The sequence below is a fragment of the Paralichthys olivaceus genome, chromosome 18 (assembly GCF_024713975.1).
Source record: "Paralichthys olivaceus isolate ysfri-2021 chromosome 18, ASM2471397v2, whole genome shotgun sequence".
NCBI lineage: Eukaryota > Metazoa > Chordata > Actinopteri > Pleuronectiformes > Paralichthyidae > Paralichthys > Paralichthys olivaceus.
This window is the reverse complement of record NC_091110.1, coordinates 8006116-8033075: the sequence shown is the minus strand read 5'-3', so window position 1 is coordinate 8033075 and position 26960 is coordinate 8006116. Positions and strand designations below refer to the sequence as shown.

At 44.6% G+C, this 26960-nt stretch overlaps 1 protein-coding gene across 1 annotated transcript; it reads left to right on the top strand.

Annotated features, from left to right (window-relative positions):
• The first annotated feature begins 1919 nt into the window (after nucleotides 1–1919).
• On the top strand, nucleotides 1920–26042 carry notch1a (notch receptor 1a). The gene is made up of 34 exons (XM_069514194.1): nucleotides 1920–2201; nucleotides 3347–3428; nucleotides 10287–10549; nucleotides 10649–10987; nucleotides 12279–12401; nucleotides 12511–12744; nucleotides 13160–13315; nucleotides 13427–13612; nucleotides 13740–13853; nucleotides 14461–14574; nucleotides 14761–14994; nucleotides 15093–15203; nucleotides 16386–16578; nucleotides 16798–16943; nucleotides 17067–17180; nucleotides 17751–17870; nucleotides 17985–18137; nucleotides 18232–18460; nucleotides 18567–18768; nucleotides 18884–19037; nucleotides 19169–19353; nucleotides 19630–19762; nucleotides 19849–20106; nucleotides 20210–20322; nucleotides 20430–21001; nucleotides 21108–21548; nucleotides 21645–21790; nucleotides 21881–22094; nucleotides 22234–22318; nucleotides 22429–22591; nucleotides 22710–23008; nucleotides 23091–23238; nucleotides 23343–23440; nucleotides 23535–26042. The coding sequence occupies exons 1-34, from the start codon at nucleotides 2144–2146 to the stop codon at nucleotides 24795–24797; spliced, it is 7443 nt and encodes a 2480-aa protein (XP_069370295.1). The 5' UTR covers nucleotides 1920–2143; the 3' UTR covers nucleotides 24798–26042.
• The last annotated feature ends 918 nt before the right edge of the window (nucleotides 26043–26960 follow it).

Here is a 26960-nt window from a genome sequence, read left to right as displayed (position 1 = left end):
GTGACATACAGGTCTGATAGTGGGATGACATCATGTATCCCTCTTACTTTTTATCGTAACCTTTGACCTTGCTCCATTCTTGCTCCCATGAGAAGGAAGGAAGGGAGTCAGAGCTGAAGGAACGGCAATGAGCTCCAGGTCAGACTCTACAGCACAGAGCGGCCGTGGATTTGCAGAGCAGTTGTATTTATATGTAATCTCGAAGGGTGATTCTGTTTTCTTGCACTTTGCGCCGACCTCCCTGTTTTTTGTTTCTATATTAAGCTTTGATAGAGTTTGTTTTGCTGGCTCTGGGTCTTCCCCCTCTACACCCTTGTGAATCATTGCAGAGCTTTTTCTCATGGCCTTATGTTGTCGCCCCCAAACAAACAAGTATCTCAAGTCAGAGAGGGCCTCACAAGCAAAAACAGAAGCTCTGATTTCATGGCAGATAAAAAGACAACGCTCTCTGCACTTTCTGATTTAGAGGATGAAACCATGGGCCTTACGTGTGAGGATGACAGAGGGCATGTATTCACCGCACGCTTGTGCCGAGCGTGTGCCTGATGGATCTTACATTTCTCATAGTGGTTCAAGTGTTCCCCTACTATCACACTGCATCCCTGTACACATCTTTGTTATTTCATATGTCCAACACCTTCTCCCAACACTTTTTTTTCCTGGTACGTAATATAATTGTAGCTGCACACTCCCTGTTTTTTCATTGCTGTGTTTCCCACACTACGTGCACCTCAAGAGACCTAGCCCCTTTTGGCATCCGTCCATTTGGCAGTCACACTGACAGAAGGACCAGCATGTGCGTGGGCTTCATAATAAAATAATCTTTGCCCTGGAGTGCAGAAACTCCACAGCTACTCCCTGACAGTTTCACCTGCCCTAAGAGAGAAAGAGAAAGAGAAAAGAGCTGTCAGTGTCTGTACTGTTATTACTGTACAAATATCTATGTTGAATGAAACATAGAAATACAATGTAAAAAGGCGTCACTAGAGTGATTCTAAATGTATTTAAGACCCTGGAGATCGATGCGGCAAGTTATGATATTAAAATGAAACTGTAAAGGGAACTGAACTATATCCCTATTACATGAAAATACATTTCTGTGGTTTGGAGGCATCAATTTACAAGCAGATACTGGAAGAACAGGATTCTCAAACCAGAGATCGTGAAGCGTGAAGTTTGGAGCAACAGCCTTTTGAGTTAACATAAAATATGAACTTCTAGTTGTGCAACCTGTTAAAATGGTAATAATAATAAAAAAATTATAGTGCTGGGTGAAATGGCGGAGATTATATGTGCACAAACAATGTAGTAATAAAAATAAAGAAATTCATATCAACTGATCTATATTGATAATTATCAGAATTAAAGTCACATTATAATGTCTTTAAGTTTAAAGACTGATATTTGCTCCTGAGTGAAGGTTATTGTTTTGAACATGAGCAGAGAACACTTGGATGGATGTAAAGATATATGTATAGATAGGTAGATAGATGCATTGGTCAGGGTGGAGTATTTTATAATTATTTTATTTTAATGATTTATCATGTTTTATTAACTAAGTAAAAATCCTAACTTATACAGTATTTATAGCTGTCAGATAAATATAGTGGAGTAAAGATATTATTGTAGTTCTAGAGTAAACGGAAAAAGAAGAAGAAAAAATTCAAAGAAATGATGAAAGTTCCTTTGAATTATATCCAGGCAAGTTGAGCACTTGAGTAAATGTGTTTATTCTCCACCACTGTTTAACGTTACTAATTTCAAAAGACTGCGCTGGACAGTAAGAGAGAGTGTGTTTGTGCCTCTAACAGCGTGTGGAGAGAGAAAGAGGCAGCTTTTATCTGGTCTGAAAGGGGGAGAGCAGGAGGAGGAGGAACAGGGGGAGGAAGGAGAGGAGGAGGAGGAACTTGTAGAGTTGCCTCTAGATTTCATTGAGAACTCGGAAAGCACCAAGTCAACATCTATGAAGTGATTCCTGCGTTTTTCCCTCTCTCCTCCTCATCTCTGTGTCGGATATAACTGTTCTCAGACAGAGGAATATTTCTTTTTTCATTTCAAGCTCACATCTGGAGTGTACCAAACTGGTGGATCTATGAGAGCCCTACGCGGGATTCAGCGACATTTGTGAAGTTGAAGAGGAGGAATGTATCGTTTCTTTGTGAAACTGACATTTCTGATTCCTGCGATCGTCTTCTCACAAGGTAAACTGAGACTCACAGACTCACACACCACATAAACACAGAGGGGGGCTGTGCGCAACGGCCGATTCTTAGGTAGGAAACTCCACCGCATCAAATGTTTCTGAGAAGTTAGTGCAGTCCGATAAACTTATATCAGCAGTGGATTCATTTTTTAAGAGCCATGTTATTGTGAGCAGGAGAATAGGACGCCAACGAATCCCCGTCAGTCCACCTTTTATTTTAATAGATTCATGTTTAATTGGCTCACTACAAGTGCAGGAGCCAAAAGCTGCGGTGCGCACGGTGCGCTGTGGCTGCGCACTTAAAAGTTAACTGTTTAGTAAAGTCAGCACAGATGATCAACTTTATAGTTCTACTTTTAATGCACAAATTAATTATAAACGTACTATCATGTGGACTTCAACTGATAAAACCGCCTCTAATTGGCTGTTTTCTTTATTCTAACAGTACAATTTCATTATATCTAACTAGTAAACAGTGAGTTTTAAGTTTTACAGTGAATCCCCCCCTTTTTGTAAATTGCTCCGAGAAACCGGTTTTGAATAACATGGGAGATAATGGAAGTCGGTGCGTGTGTTGGGGGGACGCTGCGGGGGGGGGCACCTTTTGTCTGCATGTGTGGGAGAGTGCCGTGGAGGTGGGGGGAGGAGGAGGTGCTGTTATTCCCGTCTGCCGGCGGTAAACAATGCCAGAGGAGAGTGTTTTATGGCTCGTGCTGGACTCTGGTTTCTTTTGTTCCGCATCTTGAGCCCCGCAGCTGCTGCTGCTGCTGCGCGTTCACCCCCACGCAAGCCACGCACCACGCGTCCGCTCCGGCCTCACCGCTGTCCACTGTAAGCTTTCCCCCCCAGCCACCCAATATTCCCCACGGGCAACTGTGTAACAAATCAATTAAAAGATCAACCAGGACTTGCAGACGTGTGCTTGTGTGCATTAAATATTACATTCCTGTGAATAAAGTTGTATCAAAAAAATCTCACTGATGAATAATTTAAACTGGAATGCCTAATCCCTCTTAATCCCAAACATCTTGTTTAACAATGCACTAATAATTGTGTAATTTCACATGCACTATAAATACATGTCTGCTATATGACTTCATGTTGGATCAAGGATGAGTTTTAATATTTTTCCTGCATTCACAGGTCTAAAATGCTCCCTACCCACTGAATCCTGCCTGAATGGTGGATGGTGTGAAGCCACCACAAATGGAAATGGAGAATGCAAGTAAGTAACAAGCAAAACTGAATAGCAGCAACATGCAATGTCCCAGATGTTGCAGTTTAGACCTCAATACATAAACATTTCATGTTATCTTGCAGCTTTGTAGCATAGCTCATTGAGGTGTTGTGGAACTTTTGGAAGAGCAGTGTAGTGTAATTTTGCAACTTGAAAGGCCCTTTTTTTATTGTTGCAAAGAAAAGGGGGCCACATATTCCCCCTTTTCATTCCAGCCTTTGAGTGGGCCCTGTGCCCAGCAACCAGAGGAGGCCCTTGAGTTTCCTCTGGCCCGGTGTGGTGCTCCTGTACCCCTCCAGGAGTCACATTGCTCTGTGAGGCTGCACACATTCCCCTGAAGAAGAAAAGAGTTTAAGAAGTGAAGAAGTGAAAAGAAAGTGCAATTCCAGAGTGCTGGAGAGGTGAGAGAGGGATGGCTGCAGACAAAAAAAGCCCACCCCCCCACCTCCATCAGTAGGCTTGTTAATGAATGCAAGACCCCTTCGCCGGCAAAGTGAGAGGACGCGTCCAGTCTTAAATCTTGTTTTTCTGCTCTTTCACGGGCGACAGCTGGGGCTCGCCCGCCGCCCGTCGCCCATTGTCCTGCAGTCAGAATAATGCTGTGTGACTAATCTGAGTGGGGCTTCCCATCATGCCACAGCCGCCCCACAACACACACCGAACCACTGCCACAACCCCCACTAACCTTAAAACTCCCCCCTTCTGCTATCTGAATGGATGCACCCCCTCCTCTGTCTATGTCCCCCCACCTCACCGGCTTGTGATCTCCATTAGAAAGCCAGATGGCCGAGAGATGTAATTGGATTGGATGTCGAGAGAGTGAGATTAATTGGAATAAAGTGCAGAAATTTGAAGGCAAACAAGTGGGAACAGACAGAGAGGCAGATTGTGGGTCATTTCTTTCGGCTGAGTTATCACTAGTTTGAGATACTTAATATGCTGACATATTCCCATTAGTTGCTCCATGTAAATCTGTGAGCTTGCTAACTGGTTAAGTCTTGGCTATTTTGTGGAAGAGGAGAAATATCTGGTATTTCCACCTGTGTTATATTGTATGTATCTGTAAAAAGCTCAGGGGTGGCCTGATTTACCCTCGGGGCATGTGGTCGTGGGGGGTGTCAATTCACTGGTCTGCAGGGAAAAAGGGGGACTATTTAAGAGCCCATGCTAGTAGCCCAGGGCCACAAACTCACAATATCTAATCTGCACACTCCGCACACACAGCACCCCTGCACGTGTGCGGATTGAAACTCTCCCTCCACCCTCCTCCTCCACAAAGCTGTTATTGTGGTCCCCATCTCTGCGCGGGCCCAATTAAAAACAGACAGGATAAGAGCATCACTTCATCCAGCCGCACTCTCTCTTCCTCCTCGCTTTCCCTCTCATTAATCATTCATCCCTGCCAAATTGAGGAGCCAGCAGTCACAGGGTGCTCAGGGGAAATTTAGCGTCACTGCTCCTGGGTCAGAGTGTAGCGTCCCTATACTTGGGTGAGGGGGGCTGATCTTGTACCACATTAACTGCCAAATTTTCATCTGAATGTGTGTTGATGACGTGTGGAAAGTCCTCCTGGGGAAACTTATCAGTGACACACAGTTTAATAAGAAGACGAGGCTGGCAGCATGACGGCTGATTCAAAGCGATGCTTCAGATACAGACTGCTATGAGGCATGTGAGGTTAAGTTGTTTATTCCAGTTACACAATGTTTAATAGGAGGTCAAAGGTTGCAATGAAAAAATGCTTTAGACACGCATATGCAGCTCCTGGAGTTAGCTGTGAGTCATGTTGTGTGTTTTTTCTTGCAGTGTTTAAGCATATGGCGACACAGATTTGAGTGGTAAGATTTTAGGCTTAAATCCCCTTTTAGCACAGTTCCCACGAGTGTGAGAACAGAGAGTAAAATCACATGTTGGCATAGAGAACAATGTTAGGCTTGGTATAAACTGTGGTAATCACATGTCTAATGGAAGGGTTTAGTGGGATTATGTTGGGACAAAACTGATATTCCATTGCCTTTTCCTGCAGAAAGGATGTTTAATGTCCTTCTTGGTGGTCAAAGAAGCAACCCTTGTTAATTTGAGTCTTTTCAATCGGGATCATCCCTGAAATTGGATCTGGCTTATGTCTTGTTTATTTAACTGCTGTGTATATATCTCTCTTTTTTATTAGGCTCAGCTTTTGTTTCAAAGCTCTCTTGTTAAATGTTGCTACAAACATGGGTAAAAGGGCAATAACAACAGAGGAGGTTGAGTAACATTTTCAGTCTGTCCACCATACTGCATTAGAGAACAGGGTGAAATGTTATATGTTTTAAAGCTGATTATTTCACCACAATAATACAATAAATAATACATTATTGAAAACAACATTTAAATGTAATTTAAAAGTAACATAACCTCAACATATCATGAATTCATGAGGTTTAAGATGATATTGTAATTATTGTTAAGTTAATGAATTATTAAGTAAGTTAATGACATAACAAGTTAAATTGTTTTCATTCTCATCCACTGCTTTTAATCACTGTTGTTTTTATGTGTGACAACAACCTGTGGCTATGTCACTAGAACTCCTGTTTTCTTTTGTTTTAAGCTAAATAACAAGTCATTTATTTAATAGTGTCTGAAGCTAAACACTTCTATGACATCATTTTCATATGTTAAAACAAAAGTCAATGAGTCTGATTCTGATTCTTTTGACAAAATACATTGTAGCCTTTTAGTGTAGATTTAATCTGTAAAAGCATAAACTGAATAATTGTAAAAGAGGTCATTTCAATCACTCAAAATGGAGCGAGCAACATGAACAGTAACAGGAAAAAGGTTCAGTCTGTGGAAAATCTTCTCTAGACTCGAAAGTGCAGTTTTGTTTGTGGTTGTAGGCAAATCGGCATAATGGGGAAACAATATCATGATTCTAAGAGGTTGTCTGAAGGTTGAGGGCTTCCTGTTTCTCATGGCTTGTAGGTCGCTAAAAACATGTGAGGACACAGCACTGTTTGAGTCAAATTTAGTTTCCATTTGTCAGACAGTAATGGCAGCATGGTGAGGTCAAAAGGTTGTTCGCCCTCAACCTCGCCTTTGCGTGGCTAGCTGACTGTCGATGCCGCTTTGCTGAAATAGACACTGTTCTGGTCTAAGGTGAGTGTTAATAATAAACCCAGAAAACATCTCAACTGTCTCGCTACATATCTCAAATTCTGGAAGAAGGCGAACAGAAATAGACACAAGATAGAAAATTGACCGAAAGTCTGATAAGGTTATTATGATCAGACCTCTGAGCTTGCACAGAGCTGTATGGTGTTGCATGTTGATGAGGTCTCACCATTGAAGACAGTATGGAGCGAGAACAGAACCAGTAACAAGAAGATGTTCCACTCTCCCCTAAGGAATGCTGCTCGTTATTTGTCCTCCTATAGGATTACCGGCCAGGTCTCTGTTAAGGCTTAGCTCCATGTGGGTTTAAGCGAATCAGGAGCATACATGGCTGGGTCAAGTGTGCCTGCTGGTGTAAGGCTTTTATTGGGGTTTAAGCTCTGCGGCTGCCGCTCCCCAAGTTGGGCCCATTCCCAAGATGCCAAGGCCCCTGAGATACAGCTGTGAATAAGGTTGGTCGGACATTAAGGAAAAAAGGTTCTATCGTATTTACCCTAGAGATAAATAGAAACATTATATCAAAATGTTGTATTGACATTTGATCAAAAGAATTTTGGCTTAACTTTAAGAAAATAATCAATACATAGTCTGACATTTAGTGTTGACGTGGCCTCAGAATAACACACAGAGATACGGGGCAGTGATTGGGAATCTAGGGGTCTGGGGTACCTCAGAGTGGGACGATCAAAGCTGCGCTGTCAGAGCAGAGAGATAAGAGGCTATTTGGCTCTAGTGGGTGCTGAAAGTTCACATACACCAGCACCAACAGACAAATGTAGCAAATGCTTGTACACATGCATGTTTCTGTATCTGTGTTAGAAGTACATGCCAGAGTGGAAAGGTTATCAGTTGGGACAGTTGGTTACTTCATTGTCCCCAAGCAGTTGGTATTTCTACTAAGAGAACCAAGAAAGATTGGGGATTGAGTCATAGCAGTTCATTTTCCAACCCAGGACATTGTGGTTGCGTGTTATGTATGCACCTGATTCATGGACTCCAGGCTGTGAGGTACTTAAGCAGATGTGTTGTCACTGATAAAGATCATAAAAAAAAGTGGAGCGGCAGGCAGGTGCTTCTCCTTGTTGGACTGCAAGTTGGGACGTCTCCATTGTGTTGAGAATAATTGAATTGAATTTGCTGTCAGTAGGTGGAGGTTTATCACTCAGTCACACACAGTGGATTGCACTGTGGAATAGTTACCCTGGTGATTGTTAGCTGGTGTTTAGGGCATGAAAGTGACTACACAGTCAGTTGTCATTAGGTGCTGTGTGGTGTGACTGACCCTCATAAATCTTCCTACTGGGAAAGGAAATGGCTCAATCACTGTTAAATTATACCTTTTTGATGGACATTAACATTCAGAATATTGATCTTTACTTTGCCATTTCTTGTCTTCCCATTTGGTGTTGAATTTTACAGGAGAGCTTTTAAAATAATCAAGTCACTTGATAAAATAATTCACTTATTCTGTTTATAGTGTAATTTAGTTTTCAGTGTTAAGCCCCTGCTGCAGTTTTAAAGTCACTGATCCCATGAGTGCGGGTCATTCCTTGTGGTGGGAGATCAGAGCCTTCCAGGCCCAGCACATTTTCATTTCCTCCAGCCATGCTTTGCTGTTCTGTCCTCTGTCTTACTAACAGATGTGTACCCCAGGGGGTCAGACGTGGCTAATTATTACACACATCCAAGGGAACATTAGCTAACTAGACAAAATGAATGAAAGAGAAAAGGACAGAGACAAATGACTGCTCAATGAGAAAAGAGGGGGAGGTGAGAGGGAACAGAGAAGAGGGTTATTGTGTAATACTTTCATAAATAATATGAAATGAGGCGACAATACCACACAGTAGAAAAGTGATAGTCACACACAGACATGAGTACTGTACACTGACCACAGTCATTTACATAACATTTTCCTCAGCAGTGGCATTTCCACCACACACTGGGGCTGGTTTTGTGTCAATAGGATAAAGTCACCCCCATAGTGGCAGATGGCAGATCAGGCCTCATGGGGAGAGAGGAGAGAGAAGGCAAAGAGGCCACCCCACAGTCACAAAAGTGTTTTGGGGGGTCAGAGGTCAGGGAAGCATCTGCTCTGGCCTGAGGGGACATTGCATTGCTAGGAGAGACCTGTTGCCGTGGTGTGTGTGTGGAGTTTTCCAGCATGTGTGGGGCGGATCTTTATCTCTTTATCTCTCTTTGACGGGACTGACTTCAGGACAAAGAGTATCTATTACAGTTAGTCACACACATGCACACACACACACAATCAAAATTTTATACCAAAACAGTAATCATTCAGTGTGTTTTCTTGGTAACGTGAAGCAGGGAAACTTCAAAGCCTCCCCCAAAGCTTTTACAATCTTCTGCCAATTGCAACTGTCTGGGATGTGTGTGTGGGGCACACGGGACTGTTAAAAACTCCCAGATTCGGTCTCACCTAACTATGTCAACAAGGGGAGTTTTCAGCAGTCCTGTGTGACAAAAGGGAAATGCTATAAAAAGCAAACTGCTGGGAGCTGTAAAGAGTCCACGCAGAGAGTGAAATGAGAAAATAGAGCTGTATAAAAAAGATGAGTGTGAGTCGAATGGGAAACAGAGTTACTGCTGTATAGGGGAAAAGGGAAATTAAAGGAGGAACAGGTAAGGAAGAGAGGAACCAAGGGGGAACCTGGTGGTTTGGATGCGGAGGTGGAGGGGGGGGTTTCAAGAGACAGAAGTTGCAACAGCTGACTTCACATGGGTTCTTTATTTCCCCGGAGGAGAGGTTGGCTTGTCAGCACCCCCATCTGACAAGGGGACAGAGGGGAGGGAGGGATGGATAAGGGAGAGAGGAGGAGAAAGAAGGAGGGGGGAGGAGTCGTGTCCAACAGCTGCCTTCATTAACATGCGCACCTGCTGCGGAGATAGTGGGGAGGCCAACAGATGCCGTCCCTCGCACATAAACACTTCTCATATGCACAACCACACACTCTCGTACAAGCCCCAATTCAAACATAAACACCTTTTTTGCTGACTTAAAAACGATCCTGCACGTGACCACCATGGCCATCACAGCCTCATATCAAGTAATGTCTGAGCAGTGTGCATGTTGTAAAACACAATAAGTGAAATCCTCATGATGTTTTTCTCATCTATTTTCACATTGCAAAAGAGCCGGTTCTGTCCTTGTCTTTGTCCAACTTCTATACTGAGTTTTTGAGTCTTCTCTAGTCATAAGCAGCCAGCATATGAGCTATGTGACTGTAGTAACGTCTATCCTGTCCTTGGTCTGCATGGGAGGGAATCACCCGGGGGCTTAGGGCCTGAATTCAGTGCTCCATATAGGACATCCAGAGGCCGGCACAGTCCCCTTGATCTCTACGATCATTCAGGATGAGTGCAGACAGCGTGGGGGCAAAAGGTAGATGGGAACGGGCTGTTACAGCTAGACTATTTTGTGGCATCTGTTGTCCCAGCAGAGTGTGTTTTCAGGGTTTTGAGGGAGTCTAATCCAGAGAGACACACTAGAACAACATGCCGTCCCTGTAGTAGTGGGACATTGCATGGCGGGAAATTTTCAGTCCCCCTCCTCGTCTACCCCCTCCGCTCATTCCTCTTTTGTTTAGATAATTGTTCCCATGATTAAAAAAAAGATCCCACTTTTCTAACCACAATTACTTCCCCTCTCTCTCTCTACTCTTCTTCCAGGTGTCCCAGTGACTACGTAGGCAGCCGATGCCAGTATCCAAGCCCCTGCAGCCCTTCACCCTGCCGCAACGGTGGCGAATGCCGCCCAATTTCCCATGACAACACATTTGATTTCCGCTGTGTGTGTCGCCTGGGTTTTTCCGACCGGCTATGCCTGACCCCCACCAACCATGCCTGCATGAGCTCCCCTTGTCGCAATGGAGGAACATGTGATCTCATTAGCCTGACTACCTACCGCTGCCGCTGCCCACCTGGGTGGTCAGGTATGCAGCTAAAACATTATCTGCTCAATGTGCATTTTTGCCTCATTACTGCATGAACCATAATTATAAATAACATTCTATTGCTGTGTTGTTTTCAAGGCAAAGCATGCCAGCTTGCCAACCCGTGTGCTTCCAACCCATGTGCCAACGGAGGCCAGTGCTCGGCCTTCGATTCCACCTACATCTGCAAGTGCCCGCCCGCTTTCCATGGTCAAACCTGCAAACAAGACATCAATGAGTGCGCTCAGAGTCCTTCCCCCTGTCTCAACGGTGGTGTGTGTGTGAACGAGGTGGGCTCATACCACTGCAGATGTCCTCAGGAGTACACCAGCAAACACTGCGAGACTCGCTACTTGCCATGCAGCCCCTCACCATGCCAAAATGGAGGCACCTGCGTCCAGAAGGGAGACACCATCTATGACTGTAGCTGCCTACCAGGTATGTCACAGACATCTACTCACAAGCAATCAATTGCCTGACAACAGATATCTGGGCCAAGACTCTTTCTTCCGTTCACTGTACACTTTTTACAGTCCAACTAGTTTCTTTTCTCACATGAGCTGAACATTTCTCCACACAAACATAAATACTTTTTTAGGTCTTTTAGGTCCAGGTAGTCTCAATTAACAGCTATGTTCATATGAAGACTGAGAAATAAAAAATCAGACTGCTGATGCATTTCCACCTCTATTGCTCTCCACACGGTCTGTTTTTACCTGCAGACAACCAAAGCCTGCTCAATCATCAAACAGGAAGCTTCCGGCCACAAAATCTTGTCACTTGCCAACTGATTCTGCAAATTCAAATTATAAAGATTAACACATAAGTTAGCAGAAAGAGATAGTGGTTATCTTGCCATATGGAGTTGGATATGGTTCGTTTTCCTATTACATCAGTTGACCTATAAACCAGTCTGTTGTTGTAGTAAATTCTGATTGGGTGGACTGCGCACCCCCTCAGCTCTCTCTCTCCCTGCCAGCCTCCACTGACAGGATGCATTCACACAGACGTTTCCTTTAGATAATCGCCAACACTCACAAAACACCAGGAGCCACACGTACAGATGAATGTATAGACAAACACACCTTGGCAAACACACATAAAAATACACAAAACTGTGTTTTAGAGCTCAATAAAGTCATTCTATTTGGTATTTTCATTGTGCTTCTTGTGTGGTTATTATTACTGCTGTAGAGTCAGTGGAGCAGCTGAGGAGAACATTTCCCCTTTAATCCACATTTTACAAAAGCTTATTTCTATTGCTCTGAAAGGCTCAATGCTTGAAGCTATTTTATTGTCTGATTGTGTGTGTATGACCAGCACAGAGCAGGCTGTTTAAATATGCAGATGAAAAAGGGATGATGTGCGGTTGTGTGTTAAAGTTTAACCCATGCTGTGTGTCTCTCGTGGGTGTCCGTGCTGGAATTTATTTAGATAGCAGAGCTGCACCAGCACCTGCAGCGCTGCGGTTTGATAGTTAATCAGACTTTCGCGGCCGTAAAACATCCACTTGGCTGTTTGATGTTTGAGGAGGAGACAGGCTGCGCTGTCATCTACAGGGCAATAAAACAATCTGCCACAAGGATAAAAAAGAATATATCGACCTTATCTCCCACTAAAGTGCAGCATTATATCGAGAGGAAGAGGGAATCTTGATTATTAACCCTAAGCAAACGTTGCCAGCCCTTTTTCTATGACTCACCACAGCCTCCTCTCCCTCTCTGTTCAGGTTTCACAGGTCAGCACTGTGAGCATAACATTGATGACTGTCCAGGTCACAACTGCCAGAATGGTGGCATGTGTGTAGATGGTGTGAACACCTACAACTGCCAGTGTCCACCACATTACACAGGTGATTTTTTTCTGCCAAAAAATATTTCTTTCTTTTAAAGTTCAATCCATACATTTTTAAACATACCCTAACACTGTGCTTATGTCCCTTTATCTTTCTAAACCTTCAGGTCAGTACTGCACAGAAAACGTGGATGAGTGCGAGTTGATGCCCAACGCTTGCCAGAACGGAGGCACGTGTCATGACACTCATGGCAGCTACCACTGTGTCTGCGTTAACGGGTGGACAGGCGACGACTGCAGTGAGAACATCGATGACTGCGCCAGTGCGGCTTGTTACCACGGCGCGACCTGCCACGATCGCGTTGCCTCCTTCTTCTGCGAGTGTCCTCATGGTCGCACAGGTACGACTGCTCCAGGCCAAGTGTGCCCATCAGAAGTGGATCTAGGATTTTGATAAATCAGGGGTCATAAAGGGGCCACAATTTACAAAGTGGGGCCAACAACCATGCACAATTCCTGATTCAGTAAGATGCACATTTAAGCCATTCCTTGTTTGCTTTGAGCAAACCCACATTTCGTTGGTTATGTTCAAAGTCAAGCACATTGTGTGCTTCAAAAGCTAAGAAAATCTCAATTCTTAACAAGGGACACTTGCAGCCAATCGAATTGAGCTGGGGCCACTCCCCCCCTGTTCCCACCCCTGGATCTGGCCCTGGTTCACACAGATCCCAATCACTTGTTATATTTTGTTAGTGATTAAACTTAATACCATTGATACATTTTGACAAAAAAATGTTTGTTTTGTTCGGCTCACAGGTTTGTTGTGCCACCTTGATGACGCCTGCATTAGCAACCCATGTCAAAAGGGCTCCAACTGTGACACCAACCCAGTCAATGGCAAGGCAATCTGCACCTGCCCCCCAGGTTACACTGGGTCAGCCTGCAACCTGGACATTGACGAGTGCTCCCTTGGTAAGTTATAGCTGCTTCTTTCTTCCTCTTTAGTTAAGAAGTTCAATCTTTTATAGTAATTGTACATAAATGACCACATATGTGTGACATTTTGTTTTTTATATGCTTCAGGTGCCAACCCCTGTGAACATGGTGGTCGCTGCCTCAACACCAAAGGCTCTTTCCAGTGTCGGTGTCTTCAAGGATATGAAGGACCTCGTTGTGAGATGGACGTCAATGAATGCATGTCTAATCCCTGCCACAATGATGCCACCTGTCTGGACCAGATCGGAGGGTTCCACTGCATCTGTATGCCAGGTAGGAACATTTGTTTAAACAGATACTATAAAAAAGTTTGAATCATTTTGGAGCATTATTCAATACCTGGACAATAATTTGGGTAAGAAAAGAAAAACAATTTCACTCATAACTGTATAACTTTCAGGATACGAGGGCGTGTTCTGTCACATGAACACAGACGAGTGTGCCAGCCAACCATGCCTCAACAATGGCAAGTGCGTTGACAAGATCAACTCCTTTCACTGCGAGTGCCCCAAAGGTAAGAACATTATCAGGTTCTTGGAGATGTGATGGCATAAATGGAGAATAAGAAATAGGTTATTCAATCCTTCAGATTTATTTTATCCCCTGTTTTGGTCAGACGATAGGAGCAGTGAAGGGGTTATAAAAGAGTGGATCATTAACGAGTAAAATGTGCATGCTTCTCAGACTGTATGTAAATGATTAACTATTTTCTGATCGTGTCTCACACAAGTTTTTCGGGTGACCAGCGTGGAGCATATCAGATTGCAGAGACATTAGCATATTTGGCGGGCATGAGAGTTTGTTTTGGAGCTTAGCGCCAAAATGGGGGCAGGGATTGGTTTAGGCCTGGTAAGCTGGAGGCTATTATGTTGTGGTTTGAAAGAGAGATTTCACTGCACAGTAAGAGCTGATGGGGGGAGAGAGGGAGTAGGGTGTAAAGAGTGTTGTGGAATGGTTCGTTAGGACCTTCAGTCTCCTCCAGACATACTTCACATGCAAATTAGTTTTTCTCTTTTTGTTTTCATATTTTGCACAATGGAAACAAGCTGATACAGAAATGCAGCTTTAAAGCATAATCTAAATAAAACTTAAATTCTGTATTCTGTCCTATCCACATGAAGGTTTTTCAGGGAACCTTTGTCAGGTGGACATTGACGAGTGTGCCAGCACGCCCTGCAAAAATGGAGCTAAATGTACAGACGGTCCAAACAAATACACCTGCGAATGTACTGAAGGTAAACCTGATTTTTTTGTGCAAATGCTTTACTTTAAATCACACTTTGAGACGAATTATACCACTAGCTCAAACACGTCACTAGTGGAAGTACTGACTGCCCTAATTTCTGTGCACTGCTGTAATTTTCTGTGTCATGTTACCATTGTTCGCCTTGATACTCATTTTTCGTATTCTTCTCATCAAGGTTACACGGGGCAGCACTGTGAGATCGACATCAACGAGTGCTACTCTGACCCCTGCCACTACGGCACCTGTAAGGACGGCCTGGCTTCCTTCACTTGCTACTGCCACCCCGGCTTCACTGGCCGCCTGTGCGAGACTAACATCAATGAGTGTCTGAGCCAACCCTGCAAGAATGGCGGCACCTGCCAGGACAGGGAGAATACGTATATCTGTGCCTGCCTCAAAGGCACTGCAGGTGAGACTTAAAGACATCCACGTATAACTGACAAATTCTTAAGCTAAAATCTTTACATTCTCATGTGAAATTTGCTAATTTCTGCTCCAATTCTATAGGTTTCAACTGCGAGGTGAACCTGGACGACTGCAAGAGCAAACCCTGCGACTATGGGAGATGCATCGACAAAATTAACGGCTACGAGTGTGCATGCGAGCCGGGCTACACAGGTAAGCAAGCCCTGGGTGGAGTTTACAGGTTGTGGTGGGATTGTCCCCTGAGCTTTGGGAGGGGCAGGTAGGACAGCTGGCTGGCGGGCCCACTCATGCGTAACAATGGTGTCGGATTGCCTGTGTGGGATGTGTGTGGATAATAGAGAGAGGAACACAGTCCCCAACCAGCTACACATGCAAGCACACACACAAAGCTCTAACTTTGCCAGCCGCTTGAAAGGGTTGTGATGTTTTAGCCTGGAAAGAGTCTGTAAGTTGATATTTTGAAAGGAAAATCGCTTATTAACAACATATTCCACTGATAGCTGACATTGAATTGTTACTTTAAACTTGACTACCTGTAATAGACTAGGATATAACACTTAAATTACAAAGTCTCATCCCAACAACAACCTGGACCTCTCTTGTCTTCCTCCCTTTCATGGCCCAGCAGATCCGGTTCTGACCGGTAGCGCCTGTGTCATTATGCTAAAAGTGGGGCAGGGAGGAACAAGTGTGTGTGTGCAGGCTGCTGTGCATCCCTCCTCCTCTTTCCTCCCGTCCATCTTTTTGTGATGACGGGGTGAGTGTGGAGGGCACGGCGGGACTGAGACACAGAGGGACAGAGGACTATTGTAACTGAAGATCAGGCAGTTGGGCCCTCCCTCCGTGATTGATGAGGAACAGAGGAGGAGGGAGCCGGGTAGGGGATCAGAGGGGGGTTTAATTGTTACTCGGCCGTGTGTGAAATGGGTCTGGCCTTCTGTCCCTGTAAACAGCCCTGGGTGAGGTTACTTCTCCCCGTGTGGGGGGTGGTGTGGTGCATGTGTGAATAGGGCTACAGCCCATCTCCCCCCTTTCCCTGAAACACCTCCCCCCTCTCCCATCCAGCTCCTTATGCCTATTCAACAGCGCCCCATTCAATCAATGAGGGAGAGGCAAAAGGGCCTCCAGGGGCCGCCAGGCTAGGCACACATTGGAGCTGCCACAGCTTCAGCCTGTTGAATGTTGAGGGAGTCTTTAGTGTTAGCTCTCTCTATTGTCTGAAAGCCACACAGTGCACCTCAGCTAGCAGCATATAAAGGCTCAAACAATACCATGACAAAAGTGAGGTGTCCAACAGCGCAGATATTTATCAGTTCATGTCTTTCTAAATAATATTTGCTGCATCTCCTAAAATCAAACGTTATTGTCTTTCAGGAGCAATGTGTAACATCAACATCGATGATTGTGCCATTAACCCCTGTCACAACGGGGGCACATGTGTGGACGGCATCAACAGCTACACCTGCCTGTGCCCAGAGGGCTACAATGACGCCACCTGCTTGTCTCAAGTGGACGAGTGTGGCAGCAACCCCTGCATCCACGGCCGATGTCAGGACCTCATCAATGGGTGAGCCCAGATTAAATTTTGAGATGAGTGAGCACCAAAAAGTATTAGAGATAAACTCATTATCTGGATTTTTATTTAGATCTGCACCAAATTCCACACACCCAAAGATATCAGTCCCTTAAAAATGTTCCAAAAATGTGAAAGTCAGACGACAAACAAAAACACATCCTACGTGGAGTTAATAAACACAACTGACTTTCTCCTTCATTTTTACTAAAGCTACAAATGTACCTGCGACTCTGGATGGAGCGGGGCAAACTGTGACATCAACAATAACGAGTGCGAGTCCAACCCGTGCATGAACGGGGGAACTTGCAAGGACATGACCAGCGGATACCACTGCACATGCAGAGCCGGCTTCACTGGTCAGTTATAACCCCCGCGACCCCTCATCACTACCTAACTTTTTCTTTGCTCATGGACACTGAGTGCGTGTCTTTGTTGGCTGATATCTAACCCAAGTGTGATCTCTAATCCCACCACTGTAGGACCTAACTGCCAAACTAACATCAACGAGTGTGCCTCCAACCCCTGCCTCAACCAGGGCACCTGCATCGATGATGTGGCTGGATACAAGTGCAACTGTTTGCTGCCCTATATTGGTATGACACATGGCTGCTTTTAAACTCTAAAGATCAGACTATTACCTGGATCGTTACTTAAGTTACAACAGAGCTTTTCTTTCCTATCATACTCTGTACCATCCCCTCCCACCTTGTCCACCCTATCCTACCCTATCTTGTGTTGTTTTAGAAAACATTAGCCATTGGCCACTAATAGGGATGTCTGTTTTTGGCACCTGCTTGTCTGCTTTGCAGGGATAACAGAGTTTGTGTGTGTTTTGGAATAACATACCACAGTGGCTAATATAATCTGGAGTACTGGAGCAGGCTCCAAACCCTATTCCCACTTCTTTCCTGTTCTATTTCCTGTCTGTGATCACACAATAGCAGGAAACAGGAAGGGCCTTCCTGTTTAGCAAAGTGGTCATGGAAATGGATAAGGAAGTGGGATTCAGAAATGAAATCTTTTACATGGATTTAAAAACATAGGGGGAGTTAAATATCCCTTTTGTGTTTTTGGTATTTGTTGTTGAAGTCATAAAGCAGGAGCAAGTTCTTTATTTTACCAGTGCAAAACACATATTGATGATGTCCTTTGTCTGCAACCAGGTGAAAACTGTGAGACCCTGCTGGCCCCCTGCAGCCCCAGACCCTGTAAAAATGGTGGAGTATGTAAGGAGTCTGACGATTACCAGAGCTTCTCCTGCATCTGCCCTGAAGGATGGCAAGGTATCCATCCACTAATTTCTGTTCATCATCTGTTACACGTCCTTTCAGTTGGTCTATCCATCTACTGGACATGGCAAATATTTTCCTTAAACTGTCTCTTTTCTTTATCTCAAGGTCAAACATGTGAGATTGATATCAACGAATGTGTGAAGAGCCCATGCCGCAATGGCGCAATTTGCCATAACACAATGGGTGGCTACCAGTGCAAGTGTCAGCCAGGCTATTCTGGACAGAAGTGTGAGACAGACATTGACAACTGCAAACCAAGTATGGAACAGATTCCCACCGTTGCAACTTCTCATTTTGATTGCAACCTCAAACCAGCAAACAGCAAACTTACATCCTCCTTTCTGTGTTTCAGATCTCTGCAGTAATGGTGGTCTGTGCCATGATGGCATCAACAGTTTCACATGTACCTGTCTGCCTGGGTTCCGTGGCGGCAGATGTGAGCAGGACATAAATGAGTGTGAGAGCAACCCCTGCAGAAATGGAGCCAACTGCACGGATTGTGTCAACAGCTACACCTGCACCTGTCCGCCCGGCTTCAGTGGCATCAACTGTGAGATCAACACCAATGACTGCACTGACAGGTACTACAAAATATTATCTGTACTTTTTCAACTGTCAAGCTTAGATGGTTTATCAAAGTGAGCAAAGTAATATGTTAAGATTTTTAATTTTCTTGTGTTCTTGTAGCTCTTGCTTCAATGGTGGCACATGCATGGATGGAATCAATGCATTCACCTGCCTGTGTCTCCCTGGATTCACCGGCAGCTACTGCCAGTACGATATCAACGAGTGTGACTCCAAACCATGCCTCAATGGAGGAAGTTGTCTTGACAGTTATGGGACTTACAAGTGCACCTGCCCCCATGGCTACACAGGAGTCAACTGTCAGGTAAGGAAAAGCCATATTTTGTCTGATTGTCTGTGTTCAGGCTTTGTGTCTGTTTCACACGTTGCCTCCATTTATACAGGTCATTCAATATTTGCTCTTTTTGTTTCTGTGTTAGAATCTTGTGCGCTGGTGTGACTCTTCCCCATGTAAAAATGGAGGTTCATGCTGGCAGCAGGGAGCCTCTTACACCTGCCAGTGCCAGACTGGATGGACTGGCCTCTACTGTGACATCCCCAGTGTGTCCTGCGAGGTAGCAGCCAAACAGCAAGGTACGATAGCCAGCCAAAACGTGATTGCTATCACATGATATAACCAACTTTCCTCACAAGTCTTGAACCTGAACCTTGAAGTCCTGAGAGTGATTTTGTACATTCTATAACCTCCTCCTTGTGGATTTCAGGTGTGGAGGTGGGTCACCTTTGCAGAAACTCCGGCCAGTGTTTGGATGCTGGAAACACACATTACTGCCGCTGCCAGGCCGGCTACACCGGGAGTTACTGCCAGGAGCAAGTAGACGAATGTTCACCCAATCCTTGCCAGAATGGAGCCACATGCACTGATTATCTGGGAGGCTACAGTTGTGAGGTAGGGATCAATTAAATCTATCCCTCTGGTGTTAGAACCATAATAAAGTAAACAAAATCATCAGTTATGATGCAGGATGGGGATTTGTACTAGTAGTTACTCTTAATATGATAAAATTGTGTCAACTACGCCAAATACATGTTTCATATGTATGTAAAGATCAAAAGGTCCCTTATTTCTTATATTAGTTTCTCAAAATGTGCTTTGTTGCTGTTAAATAAATGTGATTGTAATAAATTAATTTACCTCTAATGATAACTTGTTTTTCTCTGTCAGTGTCTCCCTGGCTACCATGGTGTAAACTGCTCCAAAGAGATCAATGAATGCCAGTCCCAGCCCTGCCAGAATGGAGGCACCTGCATTGACCTCATCAACACATACAAGTGCTCCTGTCCCAGAGGAACACAAGGTAAACTGAACACCTACATATAACATCATATGCACACATAAAGGGGGTATAGATTTCCCCTCACCCACTGTTTCCTTCTTCCATAGGCGTCCACTGTGAGATTAATTTGGATGACTGCAACCCCTCCACTGACCCACTGACCAACGAGCCCAAGTGCTTCAACAATGGCAAGTGTGTGGACCGCATTGGAGGCTACCAGTGCATGTGCACCCCAGGTTATGTGGGTGAGCGCTGTGAAGGCGATGTGAACGAGTGTCTGTCAGACCCCTGTGACCCCAGAGGGTCGTACAACTGCATTCAGCTCACCAACAGCTACCGCTGCGAATGCCGTACTGGATATACAGGTACTGATGTGCAGCCAATGGCACATGACATGAGTGCAACATGCCTATCTGCACTGACAAATTGTTCATGAGCATGTTTAACCGTTTAACTTCTGTTCTCCAGGTCAACGTTGTGATAAAGTGTTTGACGGCTGCAAAGGAAGACCTTGCAGAAATGGAGGGACATGTGCTGTTGCCAGTAACACACCTCATGGTTTCATCTGCAAATGTCCACCTGTGAGTGCAGCTATGAGATCTACTAAGACCATAACCTCCTGCAAAATACTTTTTTAATCTCAAGTATAGAACAAATATCATAACCTCTGTGCATTATGTGTCTTTAGGGCTTCACTGGCTCTTCTTGTGAGTATGATTCCCGCTCCTGTGGGAGTTTGAACTGCAGGAACGGAGGTACGTGTGTGTCAGGCCACCTAGTCCCGCGCTGCTTGTGTCCACCATCCTTCACTGGCCCGGAGTGCCAGACCCCCACCGACAGCCTCTGCATCTCTAACCCCTGCTACAACGGAGGAACGTGCCAGGTCACCTCAGAAGCCCCGTTCTTTCAGTGCAGCTGCCCCAGCAACTTCAACGGCCTGTTGTGCCACATCCTGGATTATTCCTTCATCGGAGGTTTTGGTCGGGACATCACCCCACCTCCGGAAGTGGAGGTGAGCTGTGAGATTCCTCAGTGTGACGAGTGGGCAGGCAACCACATCTGCGATTCCCTCTGCAACAACCATGCTTGTGGTTGGGATGGAGGAGACTGCTCGCTGAATTTCGATGACCCGTGGCAAAACTGCTCGGCTGCTCTGCAGTGCTGGCGATACTTCAATGATGGGAAGTGTGATGGTCAGTGCAACAGCCCTGGGTGCCTTTATGATGGCTTTGACTGCCAAGGACAGGAAGGCCAATGCAAGTAAGTATGGAAAACAGATGAAGATATGTGAATACAGGGATTTGCCATAGATTTGGGCTTTGCAAACATTTCACAATACTTAACTGGTGTTTTTCTGTTTTTTTAGCCCACTGTATGACCAGTACTGTAAAGACCACTACGCTGACGGTCACTGTGACCAGGGCTGCAACAACGCAGAATGTGAATGGGACGGTCTGGACTGTGCTAACAACATGCCAGAGAAGCTGGCTGACGGACACTTGGTTCTGGTGGTTCACATTCCTCCAGAACAACTTAAGAATCGGTCCTCATCCTTCCTCAGAGAGCTCAGCAGTGTCCTCCACACCAACGTGGTGTTCCGTCGCGATGCCAAAGGCGAACCAATGATCTTCCCTTACTATGGCAACGAACAAGACCTGGTTAAACATAACGTGCTGAAGCGCTCTGCAGACGGCTGGCCTGAGTGGGCTTCAGTGCCCGCCAATGTTTTGGGTCAGGTGAAGGAGGGTGTGTCTGCCATGGTCAGCCCACGGAAACGAAGAGAATTGGATCCATTGCAAGTCAAAGGGTGCGTACCACGAAAACTGAGTGATGAAATGATTTGTATTGGGATTACAGAAAACTTTGATGAATGTTAACATATTATTTTTATTTCTGCTTGTAGGTCTGTGGTGTACCTGGAGATTGACAATCGTCAGTGTTACCAGCAGTCATCTGAATGTTTCCAGAGCGCCACAGATGTAGCTGCGTTCCTCGGAGCACTGGCCTCCAGCGGGAATCTCAATGTTCCTTATATTGAAGCTGTCACAAGTATGTTACTTATAGTCAATATGTACGGTTAAAAGAGGTCACACAATTGAAACCTCAAGTAACCCTCTGTGACTTTGACTCTCTCTTCAGGTGTGAGACCCACTCCCTCTCCTTCAGAGCTCTACCCCATGTACGTGGTCTTCCTGGGCTTGGCTGCTCTGGGTTTCATCTGCTTGGGTGTTCTGGTGTCTCGTAAGCGGAAGCGAGAGCACGGCCAGCTCTGGTTCCCAGAGGGATTCAAAGTGTCCGAACCCAGCAAAAAGAAACGCAGAGAGCCACTGGGAGAGGATTCTGTTGGACTGAGGTTAGTAGACTTTAAAGGTGGAATATAAATTCTACCTATAACTTTATTTTCTTGGCTTTTACTGGCAACAGCAGACTGTATCATATGTTGTCTTATATTTAATGTCATGTATGTGGTCTTATCTGCCTCTTTTCAACAGGCCTATGAAGAACTTGGACATCAATCTCATGGATGACAATCAAAATGAATGGGATGATGAGGATCCAGACTGCAGGCGCTTCAGGGTAAGATTGGCAAATCTTCTCTTGTCTGAATAAAAAATTCTCCAATCAAAACTATTTTCATGTGTGCTGCCTACTGATGTTGACATTGTGATGATTGGTTTGTCTTTCAGTTTGAGGAGCAAGCGATGTTGGATTTGAGGGACCATACTGACCACAGGAAATGGACGCAGCAGCACCTGGATGCAGCTGACCTACGTATTCCATCCATCGCTCCTACACCTCCTCAGGGAGAGATTGAGAACGACTGCCTGGATGTGAATGTTAGAGGACCAGGTGTGTACATATACATTACTGGATGTCAGACTTTCTCTATCAATAAAACTATGATCTCCTGTAAATTATTAAAAAAATAATTCTATACTCATTATATTACTCCCCCTTCCTCCTTCAGATGGTTTCACTCCCCTGATGATCGCCTCCTGCAGTGGCGGAGGACTGGAAACAGGAAACATCGAAGAGGAAGAAGACCCCTCGGCAGAAATCATCACTGATTTTATTTACCAGGGAGCCAACCTCCACAACCAGACCGACCGCACGGGTGAGACCGCCCTCCACCTGGCTGCTCGGTATGCCCGATCTGATGCCGCCAAACGCCTCCTGGAGTCCAGCGCTGACGCCAACGTTCAAGACAACATGGGCCGCACTCCACTTCATGCCGCTGTGGCTTCAGATGCACAGGGAGTGTTCCAGGTAACCTCATCTCTCCAGGTTTTGATTTGAATGTGTCCTGTAGCTTGAAAGCACTTTACTAAAAAAACATTTGTCCATTCAGATTCTGATCCGAAACCGTGCCACCGATCTCGATGCCCGCATGCATGACGGAACAACGCCACTGATTCTGGCTGCCCGGTTGGCGGTTGAGGGAATGGTGGAAGAACTTATCAACTGCCACGCCGATGCCAACGCCACAGACGACTCTGGTAGATAACGTTTTATCAACATGAAGATTATAGCCACTTAAGATCCCTCAGTGTGATTAGGTGTTGTGTGATATTAACCCTCTTTGTTTTCTTTCTGTCTGCAGGTAAATCTGCTCTTCACTGGGCCGCGGCTGTAAACAATTTCGAGGCTGCTATGGTGCTGCTGAAAAATGGTGCCAACAAGGACATGCAAGACAACAAGGTATGTGAAGTGACATGTACTTACTCCCTCACATTCCCAGCAGTATATCTTGTGTATTGCCTGTTTTTGACCTGTCTTTGTTTGTTTGTTTTAGGAGGAGACGCCGCTCTTCCTCGCAGCTCGTGAAGGCAGCTTTGAGACCGCCAAGGTCCTTCTGGAGCACTTTGCCAACCGTGAGATCACTGACCATCTGGACCAGCTGCCCAGGGACATCGCCCAGGAGCGCATGCACCACGACATCGTCCGACTCCTGGACGAGTACAATGTGGTGAGGAGTCCTGGGCTTCACAACGGCCCCATGAGCACCTCCAGCCTCTCTCCGCCTCTCTGCTCACCCAATGACTACCTTAGCAACCTGAAGCCCACCCTCTCTGCTAAGAAGGTTCGCAAAATTAGCTCCGGGGGAAAAGGAGGGAAGGATGGGGGAAAAGATAATAGGATGAAGAAGAAGAAATCTCTAGACGGGAAGAATAATTTACTGGACACGTCAGCGGTCCTCTCCCCAGTTGAATCCCTTGAGTCGCCGCATGGCTACCTATCTGATGTGGCCTCTCCTCCCATGACCTCACCCTTCCAGCAGTCCCCACCTATGTCTCTAAATCACCTACAAGGCAATGGAGACTCTCATATGGGGCAGATGAGCATGGGTAAGGACATGGTCTGTATGTCTTTTGACCTTAATCCACCGCGTCTCTCTCACCTGCCTGTGTCCAGCCCCAATAGTCAGGGCACAGCTTCCATAGGTGGAAGCAGAGGAGGCCAGTGTGACTGGGTCTCCAGGATGCACCCTGGTATAGGCCAGCAGGGAAGCTTTGCTCAAGCAGCACCCATGTCCCACAACATGCTGGGTCCCCTGCATGGCGTCAGCACCGCCACTCTGTCTCAGATCATGGGCTACCAGAATCTGCAGACCAGCCACCTCAGTTCGTCTGCACACATGATGCAGCAGGCTCACTCGCGGCAGCTCCAGCACCAGAGCTCCAACTCCACCACAGCCGGCCAGGCCCTCAACCAGACCTTCCCTAGCATTGAGCTGACCGGCTCCGACATGCAGCAAAGCAACATCTCGGGCCGCTCCATGCAGATCCACACTGTAATGCCTCAGGAGACGCAGATCCTCGGCACCCAGTTTCTCACCCCACCCTCCCAGCACAGCTACTCTGGCCCCATGGACAACACACCTAACCACCAGCTACAGGCCCCTGACCACCCGTTTCTTACTCCCTCCCCCGGCTCCCCTGACCAGTGGTCCAGCTCGTCCCCACATTCCAACATGTCCGATTGGTCAGAGGGCATCTCCAGCCCGCCCACGAGTATTCACTCACAGATGAATCTGATCCCAGACCAGTTTAAGTAGAGACTTGTTGAATTGACTCTTAAGTTCAGAGAGAAATATATAAAAACAAAGAAAGAGAGTGACAAACCTATCCACGACTGAAGATGCTCCTTGTTCACTATCAGTTTTTATACTAACGATAAGAACCATTTTAGTAATTTTGTATTTATTTATGCTTTTTTCGACCTGAAATTTAAAGAAGATGCTTTTATATTTATGCTTTTTAATTTCTTTTTGGTTTTGTTATGTATGGGAAGATTAGAAACAAAGGAGTGTATATCAGAAATAAATGACTCCTAGATGTGTACACTGGCTATTTATTTGTCTCTTGTGTTGCGATATTCACTGGATTTATTTTAATCTTTTGGTGCATTGGTCTTCACAAATTGTATTTTGTGAGATTTGCATTGCATTAAGTTTGTACAGTTTTTTTCAATTTTTTTATAGATTATTTTAAAAATTTCAGTATTAATTAATTATATTTTAACCTCTTTTGTCTTTTGAAGTGACACAGGTTTTTGTTACTGAACTACATTTCACTAAGTCTTATCACTGAGTTAGATGATGATCAAATATATATAAGAGTCAACTCTCATGTTGTTACAATTACACTGTCCACTCATGTTAAGAGAGCGAGAGATTTGTACGGGATTTGGGACCTGAAAGCACAGAACAAACTTCTCTCATCAGATGAGAGATGCTTTTCAACACAAGTGGAAAATGCATCTGAATCAACCTGAGCCTGCTTTTGTTGAAGAAAGGTCTGGGCTGGTGCTGAGAATTTGAACTGTGATCATTTATAATGGAAGAAGTGTTTATCTTTATGTCATGTTGCCTCTCAAATCAGTGGTTATGGTTACCATGTTTAACCTGTCAAGTGTTAAATTTGCAGACCTGCTGTAGGAAGTTGAAATGTTACATTTGCCACAGTTTCAAATAGTGCCAGTGTGATTTTTGTTTTTCCTCAGAAAAGCAATGTATTTGTGAGATTTCTTGTAAAAAAAAAAGCTGGAGAATGTTGTTTGTGAAAGAACCGGGGACCTTTGTGTGTCTAATGACATCGCCTGCACTTCGTAAAGGAGTGTGGTATAAGGTGTCAAAATGTCATGTTTTATAAACTAATCCAGAGATAAAGATGTTTTTAAAGAGAAGATGTAATTCAAAGATAATGTTCATGCAAAGTTGTAGTTTGCAAAGTATTTTCCTGATTCAAAATGTTTTGTAAAAATTGTCTTGATTCAATAAAAGCTGCTGTCAAGCTTCAAATGTCTTATTTTCCCAACATTATTTCCTTTTCTGAAATATTTTATGGCTGACAAGCATGGACAACTTATTAATTGTTCCCCAAATTCAATGCAACAGCCATCATCACAGGAGGATGAATAGAAACTGTGCCCCATCACAGCAGGAGGTGGTGTATGTCGCCCTCTAGTGGTGGTTTACTGGTAGGGCAACAGTGAATATTGGGACTTGAGACTGCTGTTGCTGAACAGTTTAACTTATACAAACCAATATTCTTATCAATGATATTCACTTTTCTAAATGATTGATCAGCATTACTCCAGTTATATAAGACTGCACATTACTTGAGTACTTTAACCTTGAGCAGTACAACTTTTTCTCCCACAATTATACCCTCTAGCTACTATACAGAATTATATTTTACATATAGGTATTACATATATCATCCTATAAAATGCAGTATGTTGTCAAATGTGAATAATATTGTTGTTTAAAATGAAAGTTTGCTGTTAAAAATGAACAATGGTCCAATTTTAGTATCGATCATATCATTAAAATGCAACTATCTTGCTACTGTTCTCTCGTTAAATGAGATTAATGTCCTCTACTACTCAGTAATGGATCTAAATCTACCACCACAAAACAGTCTTACCACCATGAAAGCTGCTGCAGTACAGCACTTTTTATTCCATTGCACTTGTCTTAAAACTGTGGTTACTACTTTACAACAGAAGATTTTACATACAGAATATAAGATCATATACATTTTAAGAGCACGTTTGTAGCATGATGGACCATTGACAACTACACAAGCATTTACAGTCTCTATATCTGAAAATTGTTTTCAAAGAACAATGTCATTGCTTTCAACGTGTGCTTTCCCACATGCTTTAGTCCCTGCTTACATTTACATTGTTTTGATTCATTTGCTGCTGATATTGA

Coding starts and splice junctions, on each gene's coding strand:
- notch1a (XM_069514194.1), top strand. CDS start 2,144: ATGTATCGTTTCTTTGTGAAACTGACATTTCTGATTCCTGCGATCGTC. Junction 16,579..16,797: donor TGTCAGGACCTCATCAATGG/GTGAGCCCAGAT, acceptor TTTTTACTAAAG/CTACAAATGTACCTGCGACT. Junction 17,181..17,750: donor CTGTTTGCTGCCCTATATTG/GTATGACACATG, acceptor GTCTGCAACCAG/GTGAAAACTGTGAGACCCTG.